Source organism: Ovis aries, chromosome 20 (assembly GCF_016772045.2).
Source record: "Ovis aries strain OAR_USU_Benz2616 breed Rambouillet chromosome 20, ARS-UI_Ramb_v3.0, whole genome shotgun sequence".
Classification (NCBI taxonomy): Eukaryota; Metazoa; Chordata; class Mammalia; order Artiodactyla; family Bovidae; genus Ovis; species Ovis aries.
This window is the reverse complement of record NC_056073.1, coordinates 28,193,855-28,207,097: the sequence shown is the minus strand read 5'-3', so window position 1 is coordinate 28,207,097 and position 13,243 is coordinate 28,193,855. Positions and strand designations below refer to the sequence as shown.

Sequence of the window (13,243 nt, the reverse complement as noted above, 5' to 3'; positions counted from 1 at the left end):
CAAGGATGCTCACTCTCACTGCTACTATTCAACATAGTTTTGGAAGTTTTAGCCACAGTAATCATAGAAGAAAAAGAAATAAAAGAAAATCAGATTGGGAAAAAAAAGAATAAAACTCCCACTGTTTGCAGATGACATGATCCTTTACATAGAAAACCCTAAAACCACCAGAAAATTACTAGCACTAATTAATTTTCAGGATATAAAATTAATACACAGAAATCCCTTGCATTCCTATACACTAACAATGAGAAAACAGAAAGAGAAATTAAGGAAACAATACCATTCACCATTGCAATGAAAAGAATAAAATACTTAGGAGTAAATCTACCTAAAGAAACAAAAGACCTATATATAGTAAACTATAAAACACTGATGAAAGAAATCAAAGAGAACACAAATAGTTGGAGAAATATACCATGTTCATGGATCAGAAGAATCAATATAGTGAAAATGAGTATACTACCCAAAACAGTCTATAAATTCAATGCAATCCCTATCAAGCTACCAATGGCATTTTTCACAGAACTAAAACAAATAATTTCACAATCTGTACGGAATTACAAAAAAACTCAAATAACCAAAGCAACCTTGAGAAAGAAGAATGGGACTGGAGGAATCAACCTGCCTGACTTCAGGCTATACTACAAAGCTACAGTCATCAAGACAGTATGGTACTGGCACAAGACAGAAATATAGATGAATGGAACAAAATAGAAAGCCCAGAGATAAATCCACGCATCTATGGACATCTTATGTTTGACAAAGGAGGCAAAAATATACAATGGAGAAAAGACAATCTCTTTAACAAGTGGTGCTGGGAAAACTGGTCAACCACTTGTAAAAGAATGAAACTAGAACACTTTCTAACACCATACACAAAAAACGAACTCAAAATGGATTAAAGATCTAAATGTAAGACCAAAAATTATAAAACTCCTGGAGGAAAATATAGGCAAAACACTCTCTGACATAAATCATAGCAAGGTCCTCTATGATCCACCCCCCAGTGTAGTGGAAATAAACAAATGGATCTAATTAAACTTAAAAGCTTTGCACAACAAAGGAAACTATAAGCAAGGTAAAAAGACAGCCTTCAGAATGGGAGAAAATAATAGCAAATGAAGCAACTGACAAAAAGTTAATCTCAAAAATATACAAGCAGCTCATGCAACTCAATACCAGAAAAATAAACAACCCAATCAAAAAATGGGCCAAAGAACTAAACAGACATTTCTCCAAAAACATACAGATGCCTAACAAACACATGAAAAAATGCTCAACATCACTCATTATCAGAAAAAATGCAAATCAAAACCACAGTGAGGTACCATCTCATGCCAGTCAGAATGGCTGCTATCAAAGTCTACAGACAATAAATGCTGGAGAGGGTGTGGAGAAAAGGGAACCCTCTTACACTATTGGTGGGAATGCATATTAGTACAACCACAGTGGAGAACAGTGTGGAGATTCCTTAAGAAACTGGAAATAGAACTGCCATACAACCCAGCCATCCCACAGCTAGGCATACACACTGAGGAAACCAGAATTGAAACAGATACATGTACCCCAATGTTCATCGCAGCACTGTTTACAATAGCTAGGACCTGGAAGCAACCTAGATGTCCATCGGCAGACAAATGGATAAGAAAGCTGTGGTACATATACACAATGGAATATTACTCAGTTATTAAAAAGAACGCATTTGAGTCAGTTATAATGAGGTGGATGAAGCTGGAGCCTATTACACAGAGTGAAGCAAGTCAGAAAGAAAATCACCAATACAGTATATTAACACATATGTATGGAATTTAGAAAGATGGTAATGATAACCCCATATGTGAGATAGCAAAGGAGACACAATAAGAAAACCAGAAACACATGGAAAGCAAGGAGGAGGATGAGGCGTCAAATAAGCTTTGGGGGACTTTCCAGTATTAAAAAGTTGTTGTTGTTGTCATTTAGGCACTAAGTTGTCTTCATGGACTGTATCTGCCAGGCTCCTCTTTCCATGGGATTTCCCAGGCAAGAATACTGAAGTGGGTTGCCATTTCCTTCTCCAGGGTGTCAAACCCCACTCTCCTTCTTGACAGGCAGATTCTTTAACACTAAGCCACCTGGGAAACCCATGTCCAACAGGAAGAGAGAATTTGGAGTCTGAGTCATGTCACACAAGAGAGTGACACCTTAGTCTTTGCACAAACGCATACTACCAAAGCATGAAACCAAGCCCCCTTGATTCAAGATAATCATCTATTTCAAGATGATCCTCCCTGACTTGAAGCATCTCCTAGAACAAAAACCAATCTTCTTCCAGATCCAATTAAGCTTCTATCTTAATATTAGTTTGTAGTGTTAAGTGCCTGATAATTACCTTTTTTATTGCAATGCAAGTGCCTAACATTAAGCTTTTGATTGACAAGCATTTATTTCAAACACATTTACCTCAGATAAACATATAGTCAATCACACATTTAAATAAAGAGCTGAGCCACCCCACCCATGAATTCCCCTTTTAGAAAACCTTGGATGACCTCCATGAACTGAGCACTTGAGTGACCCTGCTTTTCCCTCCCATGCTTTAATTTCTCCTCTTGTGTTTTATTTTCATTGATAAAGAGTGAACCCATGGCACCCTAGACATCCCACCCTTGATCCCAATAATGGCAGAGTCCCAGATCCATGCTCTCTCTCTCCCTAAATTCTTTTTGTGTGGCCCCAGGTGTTCATATAACCTCCAGGACCTATAAGTAATAAACCTTGTTTTTTCAAATTTCCACAGTGATTGTTGCTGAGATGCATCCTGCAATCATAATAAGAACCACAAGGGTCAGCCCAGCCACAGCATTAGCCTTGGTCAGAGAAATGACTGTAGGGAGAGCCCAAGTGAGTGCCTCAGGCATTCTTAGCTGATGGCATCACTACACTATCAATAGACTGAGATTGACACAAAACAAGTTTATATAAAATACAAGATATAAGGGTAGACACCAAACAAAACCAGAAGTCAGCAGAAAGTCTAATGTAAAATATAAACCATTCTACAGTGAGCTTAATTTCCCCAATAAGTCAAAAGTATGAAAAAAGAGAGAGAGAGAGAGAGGAGAAGGACTGCTATAAAATAAAGGACTTAAAAACACAAGAAGATACAGTGTGAACCTTGTTTACATCCTGATTTTAAGAATTTACTTAAAGATAATTGGAGATATTTGAACATAGTCTGAGTATTAGATGCCATTGGGGAAGTATTTTTAAATATCATAACATCAAGGTTGGCATGTTTTTTTTGTTTAAATGCCTTCATCGATAAAACATACTGAGTACACTTGATCACCAAGGTCAGGGGTAATAACCCACTGAGAAATTGAAAATCCACCTATAACTTTGAGTTGGCTGTCTGTACACATGGTTCCCCTGTACATATGAAGTTCCCTATCTATGGATTCAACCAGTCATAAATCCTGTACTTCTGTATTTACTACTGAAAAAAAAAAAAAATGTCGGCCTTTAAGTGAAACTGTGCAGTTCAAATCCATGTTGTTCAAGGATTAAATGTATTTACACATGGAAAACATAGCTACACTACTCACATAACACAATACTTAACACATCTGAAATTTGCTCTAAAATGTTTCAGAGAAAAAGGAGCTATAGGCAGTAGAAATAGGATTGGCAAATATTGATACTGATGCTAGATGATGGCTGTATGGGATTCATTATAGTGTTCTATCTACTTTTGTGTATATTTGAAACTTTCTACAGTAAAGTAGTTAAACAATTAAATGCATTCAGGTTTAATTTTTAATATGCTTTCCCTTTAACCTAACAATTCAACTCCTAAGAATTTATTGCAGGAAAATCTAAATGTGAACTATATTTGTATGGTGGAAAAATTACAAATGACTATGAGCTTTCACAGAGACCACCTAATTCATGTTTAGCTATGTTGAAAATCTCTGAAGAATAAATACATACATATTGGTTAAAATAAAAAGAGGATCAAGACATAGTCATCAATGAAAAACCACATTACAAACTTCCATGATTCAACTTATCTCCAGGTTTATTTTGCATTGTTGTTTTTGTGTATTTATTTCCTATAGGAAGTATTCAAAGCCTATTTGGTAAAGAAATTATAAAATATTAAAGTAAAAAATTTAAAGCACTTAAAAATTATTGCTCTACAATATTCATTTTTAGTATGAGTACAGTAACTATAAAACTTTTCACAGAGAGAAATGTCAAAACAGGACAAAGTTACTTCTACCCAACCAATCCCAAAGTCCAATTAACATCTTTACCACCATCCTCCTTCAATCATTTCAGCTTGTTTAACATACAGAAGCATCCACAGTGCCTGCTGAACTTCCTTATTCCTCAGGGTATAAACCACAGGATTGAAGAAAGGGGTGATCACAGTGTAGAGCAGGGCAAAGACCTTGGTGAGGAGCTGGGAGTGGACAGCTGAGGGTGCAGTGTATAAGACCATGAGAGTACCATAGTATGTGGACACTACAGCTAGGTGGGAGGAGCACGTGGAGAAAGCCTTCCTTCTGCTGGCTCCAGCAGGAACTCTCAGCACAGCCACCACGATCCGGCCATAAGATGTCAGAATCAGTCCAAAGGGAACAGTGAGGCAGACCACAGACAGAATGAATGTTGTCACCTGGGCTACACTGGGATCTGAGCAGGCCAGGCTCATCAAAGGCATGAAGTCACAGTAAAAGCGGTCAATGTGGTTGGGGCCACAGAATCTCAGTTGGGCCATAAGGGCTATAATCACTACACCTACCAGAAAGCCAGAGAGCCAGGCTATGACCACCAGCCCCAAACACCACCTGGGTCCCATCAGGAGAGGGTAGCGGAGGGGGTAGCAGATGGCCAGGTAGCGATCATATGCCATGACAGCCAGTAGGAAGCACTCAGCAGTGGCTAAAGAACCAAAGATAAAGAACTGGAGCAAGCAACCAGCCACAGAGATGGCTGCCTCCTGCAAGAAGCCCTCCAACATTTTGGGCACCACTGAGGAAGTGTAGAGGATCTCCAGGAAGGACAGATTAGCCAGGAAGAAATACATGGGTGTGTGGAGCCTCTGAGAGCTAACCACCGCCACAATGATTAGCATGTTCCCTAAGATGATGGATGCGTAGATGACAGTGAACACAATAAAGAGAAGGAGATGCAGCTCAGCTCTGACATAGAAACCAAGAAGGACAAATTCAGTAATAGTTTGGTTTCCTATGGAGGCCATTTCCATGAAGATCATCCAAGTTTCTGCAGTGATTAAGTGACAGATTCTAGTGCATCTTTGCATCTTCTACACCAAGCCTGAGATAAGTAGAGCTAAAATGAAAAAGATAAAGGTCAGTCTCAAAAACAAGAATCATTTACACACGTCCTCGTCTGTCCCCTTTTTAGTTGCTTTTCCAACTCCTGTCCTCTGCTGTATTCCTTAATTGTGCACATATTCAAGACTCAAGAAGTTTGATCAATGATTCAGACTCACAATTTCCAGTCTTCAGAGACCTTAACCTATTAGTTCAATCTAATATTTTTATTAGAGAAGGAAATCCCAACCCACTCCAGTATACTTGTCTGGAGAATCCCATGGTCAGAGAAATCTGGCAGGCTACAGTCCACAGGGTCACAAGAGTCAAACACGACTTAGCAACTAAACCACCACCAATGTTTTTATGATTCACTAAATTCTACTTTCCCAATCTCTGTAACCAGTCATAGAGCCTTCCTCATGAGCAACAGTGTAATGTCCTTCAAATGCCTGCTTTGTGTCCTATCACAGCTTACAATCAGCTTGTTATAGGAAAAGAAAAAAAAAAAAACCTGTTTTATCTTCCTTGATCACAACCAACTTCACTGTGAGCAGTTTGGAAATTCTTCCTGATACCCAAGCTTACTATATTGCAGTCATCTTTATCTTAACACTGTCTCTTCATTCCTCAAGCACCTTATCAATTTTTACTTGTAAAATTCCTATGTATTCTCTCTTCATTAGTCTTACAACCTCTTTATCTTAGCACAATTATAACCTTATAGTCTCTAGATTGCCCTCTCCCTTAAAATAATGTTCTTTAAGTTCTAATTTCATACAAGATTTTATAATACAAATGTAGTAAATAATATGATTGATGAAAGTATAGGTGCTATGTGAATAGAGAGAAAACCAACTCAAACTAGGAACTGAGAGAGTGTGAGAATCAAGGTCAGAGAGGCTCCCTGAGGAAGTAATTATAGGTAAAATCTCTTGAAGAACAAGAGTCAGCCAGGCAAAGGATAGGAGAGAGCATAGCATTCTAGGCAGGAGAGACATAATGGAAAGCAAAGACGTATAACTGAGTGAAGAGCTGAAAATGCACCTGAGTACCTGCAAGGAAGATCTCATATGCTATCCAAAGGGATGTGTGTGTGTTTATTAAAAATGAGAATGCATCAAATGATTGGAAGCAGAGGGAAATGGTACAGCAAAAATGCAGATATTTGTTCGCGCATGTGTGTGTGTTTGTGTGTGTGTGTGTCTGTGTCATAGAATCTGCTAGCAGAAGGTATGAAAAATATGATTGTCAACTCCACAATAAGACTGTTATTGGGAGTGTTTTAAAAGTTCAGTCAGGATCTTCCCTGGTGGTCCAGTGATTAAGATTCCAAGCTTCCACTGTTTGGAGGAGAGTGGACACTGGGGACACAGGTTGAATCCCTGGTTGGAGAACTAAGGTCCCACATGCTGTCTGGGGAAAAATAATAATAATAAAATTAAGCTTAAAAAAATTCACTCACATGAAAACTATTTTCAAGTCATAGCATAATCCTAGCTTTTCAGATCACCACATTCCCACTCTATTTTTCAAGGGGTTGGGGAAGTGGGGAGAAAGAAAGAAGAAGGAAAAGAGAAGATAGAAGGATGTGAGGATTATAGACAAATGGGAAAGTTTTAGTGGAAGATGTTGCAACACTAGGATTCCAGAGGAAGATTGTGGGATTTCTTCAAATGACTTTGAAAAACTGACTTTTTGACTCTCTGGGTTAAATGAAATGTGTTACTGATCAGAGGAAACAACTCCATAAATATCAATTCTTTAGCTTTTTATAAAAAGTCTGTGAACTAAGCTGTGAACAATTATACAAAAATAGGAAACTCACCTGCAATAACCCTTCTAAAGGTAAAAATTGTGAAAAGCAGAATATGTGCTAAGATCTTCCAAAGAGTTCAGATTATTGAAGTTTCCCAATTTCAACTCTTCCCTTGAACTCAACCTGAAATAATGTAGGACATTGATTAGAAATGTCACACTTTTCACCCTCCACTCCCCAGAGTCATTATCTCTTCCACTCTCCATCTCCTTTTCTAGTTCCCTGATTCCTTTGGCTTTTCATTGTAGATCCTTTCCTTTATCACAAAAGAGGGCTGACAATTGCCAAGAGGGGAGGGGCCCCTGAGAACCAATTACAACTTGACAGGAGAACGACCTTAAATAAAAACGAAATATCAGTTCCCTGAGATATTTGTCTTTCTCCAGAGGAGGTTCATGAACTGTTGGCTTGACCAAAAGTAGAGCGGAAACCAAGGGTTATATGGAAACCCACCTTTCCATCTCCATGGGGGCTAGTGCTCTCCACTAAGCATCCCATCCCCCATTCCCAGGCTCTTTCCCCAGAACTTATCACAAAACTCTAAGTTCTCTACAGCATCCCTAAACCACCATGCCCAAGAGTGGTCCTCCCAGAAGACTGCTCTCAACCCTTCCACCCCACACCCAGCCTTCAGACCTTTCACCATCCCAAAAAGTATTTCAATTGAGAGAGCCCTGAGGAGTATTTCATGTGGATTTTCAAAGCCTTGCCAATATTGGGCCTGATTTAAGGGGAAGGAAGCTGACATGTTATTACAAAGTAACATCTACATGATTTAAAGGCCCTTCAGTGTCCTCCATATCCAAATGCCTACCTGACAGCTCCTCTCCCATTGTTCCCTTCTGTGAATTCTCCACAGATACCAGGCTGATCTATTGACTTCTCATCCCCAGCAGTGTGTTCAGTCACTTCACTGTCATCCATCTGAGTCAAACCCTTACTTCATTCCCATTTTTTTCCTAACAGACCAACAGAGAACGCCCCTTTCTCTGAACTACTGTATGGTCCACTATCTACAGCCAACAGTAAATGCCACTACTTTTTTAATTCAATAGCTTAAATCATAGATATAATGCACCCTAACTAAAACAATTCAAATAAAATAGCAATCTCTAAAGAAAATGAATATTCTCTATTTCTCCCCCCAGAACACTCCACCTATCTTGATGAGACCATTGTTTAAATATTGGCATCTGTCTTTACATACTTTTCCCTTTACTTATACGAACATTTGCAAACATAATGCCTCAGCACGCAGATTCTTTGCCATTGCATCACCTGGGAAACCCTAATGTCTTATGATTATTTCCAGTGGTGCCAAAGAGCTCTACGATATTTGTTAAACAGAAAAAAATCAAGTACAAAATAGTATGCTTAGTGTGTTCCATTCCCACTTGTACAAAAAAGTAAAATAAACCACTCACATCTGTTTCTGTGGACATAATCAAGAAATTGAGACAGTGCTGAGACCTGGGATCCTTTGCTGCAATACTGCAAAGCTTACACCTGGACACATCTCTCTTCCCACTACAAAATACAAAGAAACTATATGGGACTAAATATAACTGTGTGCATGCGCAGTTGGGGCAAATTCTAGACCAAAAGGTACAAAAGTCCCAACTGCCATTTTTGAAGAGGTGGAAGCAAAAACTAGGTATTGGGAGCAAAAACAGGGTACTCCAACCCAAGCCCTGGACACACTCCTTGTTGTTCAGTCACTATATAGTGTCCATCTCTTTGTGGCCCCCTGCACTGTGGCACACCAGGCTCCTACACTATCTTCTAACATTTTCTCAAATTCATGTCCATTGAGATGATCCATTAGTTAATTAGCATCAACTAACTAAGATGATTAAATGAGATCTAACCATCTCATCCTCTGCTGTTCTCTCTCCTTTTGCCTTCAATCTTTCCCAGCATCAGGATCTTTTCCAATGAGCCGGCTCTTTGCATCAGGTGGCCAAAGTACTGGAGCTTCAGCTTCAGCAAGAGTCCTTCCAATGAATAATCAGGGCTAATTTCCTTTAAGATTGACTGGCTTGATTTCCTGGCAGTATAAGGGACTCTCAAGTTTCTCCAGCAACACTATTTGAAAGAATCAATTCTTCGGTGCTCAACCTTCCTTATGGACCAACTCTCACATCCGTACATGACTATTGGGAAAACACTCCTACCCTCACCCATGTAAGGAATGAGCTTGCCCCTCCACTGGAACAAGCAAGGAAACATGTTACTTGCTTTCTCTCCCTCCTGCAGCTGGCACAGGAGCCCCAATATAGCCTTGCCTGAATTTCTTGTCTGGTCTGTAGTCAGTTTCTATTGACTGTGGAAGGCCAAGAACCTGGTTAGCGTCAAAACTACTAGTTCTTCCTATTGGGGATTTGGGGTGATAGACATGATTTTCATTTCATACATTTTTTGTTTTTTTCCATATAAAAACTTTACCATGTTTAAATTTTTTATGTGTTTGCCAGTTACCAGACAAATTGCTCTTTATTTTCTATTTATTACCTTCAACAGCCATGATCAAAACCCTGGCCTGGTCACTGCTCTCTCTGCTATATGCTTGCTTCCTACAACACAATAGGAAAAGAAAAAAACACACAAGGGAAATCAGGAGGAGGACAAGGCATCAGACAAGCTTTGGGGGATTTTCCAATACCAAAAACTGTTGACCCTAATGCAGCAGTGAATTGAAAACCCTATAGAATGAAACAACAGCATATTCATTGTAATGATTATTCAAACTTGATGGGACTTTTTCTGTTCTGTCACAAACTGTACTTGGGAAAACTTCCTCAAGCCCTCATTAGTGAATTCGGGCAAGTTGCTGTTACCTTTCCCCTCCTTAACTCTCTTTACTCCCACAGAGGAAGGTCTTCCCTAAATCCTGAAAAGAAATGTTTGTGTTCAACAAAAGCACAAGAACTGGGCATTGGGGACTTCCCTGGTGATCCAGTGACTAAGACTCCAGGCTCCCAGTGCAGAGGGTCGGGGTTCTATTCCTGGTCAGGGAAAAAGACCCTACATGCTGCAGCTAAGACCCAGTGCAGCCAAATAAATATATTGTGCTGTTGTTTGGTCGTTCAGTCATGTCTGACTCTTTGAGGCCCCCTAGACTGTGGCTCACCAGGCTCCTCTGTCTATGAGATTTCCCAGTCAAGAATACTGGAGTGGGTTGCCATTCCTTCTCCAGGGGATCTTCCTGATCCAGTGCTCGAACCTGCATCTCCTGCATTGCAGGAAGTTTCTTTACCATTGAGCCACCAGGGAAGCCCAAATAAATAAACAAACATAAAAAAATTATAACCTTAAAAAAAAAGAGGTGGGCATTGGACACACTCCCAATTACTAATGGTCATTACTGACCGTACAGGACTCTGTGTGGGGAGTGATCTTCTTCAGTGACTCTAGATCGAACAATATGACATCAAGAAATTCTGGAACTAACAGCCTCAGCGATGACATTCCAGAGAGCAGAAGAGGAAACCTGGTCCCCATCAGCCTGGTCCGTACAGAGAGAGGCAGATGTGGTCCTTCTACAGGGAATTGTCTGCACTGGCAGGGCTTTCTGACTGTAAGAGAACAGTGTGACCGCTGGGCTCCTGACACCAATCATTTCTGTGAGTCACCCTGGGGTGTGTGGGTCTCAGGGAGTACAGTTCCCCTGAGGAAAAGAGACACACACCAACAACACTACAGGGCAATCACCTCAGAGCATGGAGGCTCAAAAACTGGAAAATAAACTGAAGGTGCTTCTGAAGATTCCATTCCAGAGACCCTGATCCCCTAAGGAAGACATGCTTCTGAAAAGGGAGTTGGGAGAAGAGGACACGGGGAGCTCCTCTCCAACACCTCCTCTCTCAGTTGGACTTTGTTACTGTTTTTCCTGAGACAAAAGCTGCACCCTACCTCTTTGTCCCACAGAAGCAGCGGGACAGCTTTCTGGTCCTCTTTCCCATCATTGGTGAGTGCTATGAACTCCTGCCCTGATGCCTAAGGTAGTGAGGGTCACTGTCTTTATTCATGTAAAAAGAATTAGGAATGGAAAGTTAGAATGTAATTAATGATAGTGAGTCAGATCTGCTCTCTTAGTCAGAATTCAGTTGCATTATCCCTATTTTAAAGGCTTCCGCAGTGGCTGACAGAATCTGCCTGCAATGCAGAAGCTGCAAGAGGCTCGAGTTCCATCCCTAGATGGGGAAGATCCCCTGGAGGAGGGCATGGCAACCCACTCCAGTGTTCTTGCCTGGAGAATGGACAGAAGAGCCTGGAGGGCTACAGTCCATGGGGTCGCAAAGAGTCGGACAGGACTGAAGTGACTTAGCAAGAAAAAGGATAGGGGAAGGAAGGAAGGAAAACCTAAACTGAAAATAGCCAGGATAGGACATTCCAAAAGTAACCTGGAGCTTCACTGAATAGCAGAATGGTGCAGAGTATTTCTCCCCCTCTTTAGAACTAGAGAATAAATGTCCAGAGTGATGGATGGAGGCGAGAAAAGTATTCTTTATCAGCTGCTGAAGTAGGGAGAGAGATAGAGAAGGTGGAGCACCTAGAGTTGTTCATTTCTGAATCATACTCGGCTTCTCAGGGACAGCTGAACAACCCACTGTTTGACCTCTACCTGATATTTTTTAAAGACTGACAGTTTTCATGTATATCCCTCTGACTCAACTTTGTCCATAACTTCAGAAAGGGCAGTCACACAGCCAATGGCTCTCATTCAGTGATATCTGAACATTTATTTTCAATAAAATTATATATTTGCCTGTTTTTGAAATTAATAAATGAAGGTAAGAAAAGGAAAATATTTATAATGGTTTTCAAGAGTTTTCGATGACATTTTTTGTGTCATTGAGTTTTCAATGACATTTTGAAAATGGTTTTCAAGACATTTTCCAAGAGTTCTTATAGTTAAGATTAAAGATGATTTGTCCAAAGTTTCCGAGGAAAATTTGACTCAGAAAATTAAATGAATTCTTTAAGATAACCAAATGAGAGACGATAGATGCCATTTCTTAATTCCTGGACCAAATTCTAGGCATAAATATTGTGATACCAGCAACTACAAGCACAGCCTCTTGGTGGTGGGAGGAAGGGGACCACTACTTATTTGACCACAAAGTTTATGGAAGCATAGAGTCTGTTTTACTCCCCCTATACATTCTCACTCATTCCCATCCTGGAAAATAAAATATAGTAAGGAATATCATAGATTTATACAGGGAAAAACAATAGTATTGTGAACACTGGTTCCAGGGTACAAAGATAAAATATAAATATGCTGCCGTCAGTTCTGTTGTTCAGAATCCAGCATGGATGAAAAGAGATGAGATTGTTCCAAACCCCTTCCTCTCTGGGTTGCGGAACACTTATTGTAGGTGAAGTTTATTGCATCAGAATTTCCAGGTCCAATTGCTATTCTTCTGAACTGTATAGCTCTCTAAACAGTAAGAATTCAGGATTATTTCACTAGTCCCTGGACTAGAACATTTGGCTGAGACTTCATAAATGAATCTAAAAGATTGGTTGCTGTTTCACAAAACACAGGAGAGGATGCCAAGCATGAGCAAAGGCACTGTGGCAGAAAAGAATCTAGGGTTTGGGGCAAAATAAGGAAAGCTGCCTAAAATGGCCCCCAACCTTTAGACTCTCTAAATGTTAAATGTGCATCAGTGATTGCTGATATATGTATATAGTACTAAGAAGACTCAATGTATGGATTGTAAGCGTACAGCAGTTGTATTTTCATGGTTACTGCCATACACCGGGCTCTGTTTACTGCCTCCCTTTCCACTGGGTCGCCAACTGCCTAATGACCCCTGAGTTAGATTCCCTGATTTGTCGATCATGTTTATGTTTCAAAGTGTTCTCTGGCTATTAAGACATTTACTTTTCCTTTGCTTCTATTAGGGTGAAACTTGGCACACAAATCCCCGTTCGTTTTTGTTCCAATCACATTTTCATATCAATGTGCCTTTTTAATAACCCCAGCCAACAGCCAGTCCTAGATTTGCTCTACTAGCTCTACTAGCAGTAAAAGGGAGAGAGCCCAGTCTGCTCACATGACCCCTCCCCCCGTATCTACTTTTTCTGG

General features: G+C 40.1%; 1 protein-coding gene across 1 annotated transcript; it reads right to left on the bottom strand.

Moving 5' to 3' along the window:
- Window positions 1-4,297: 4,297 nt before the first annotated feature.
- On the bottom strand, window positions 4,298-5,257 carry LOC101112095 (olfactory receptor 11A1). Its single transcript, XM_004019283.3, has one exon. The coding sequence runs from the start codon at window positions 5,255-5,257 to the stop codon at window positions 4,298-4,300; it is 960 nt and encodes a 319-aa protein (XP_004019332.3).
- Between the last annotated feature and the right edge of the window lie 7,986 nt (window positions 5,258-13,243).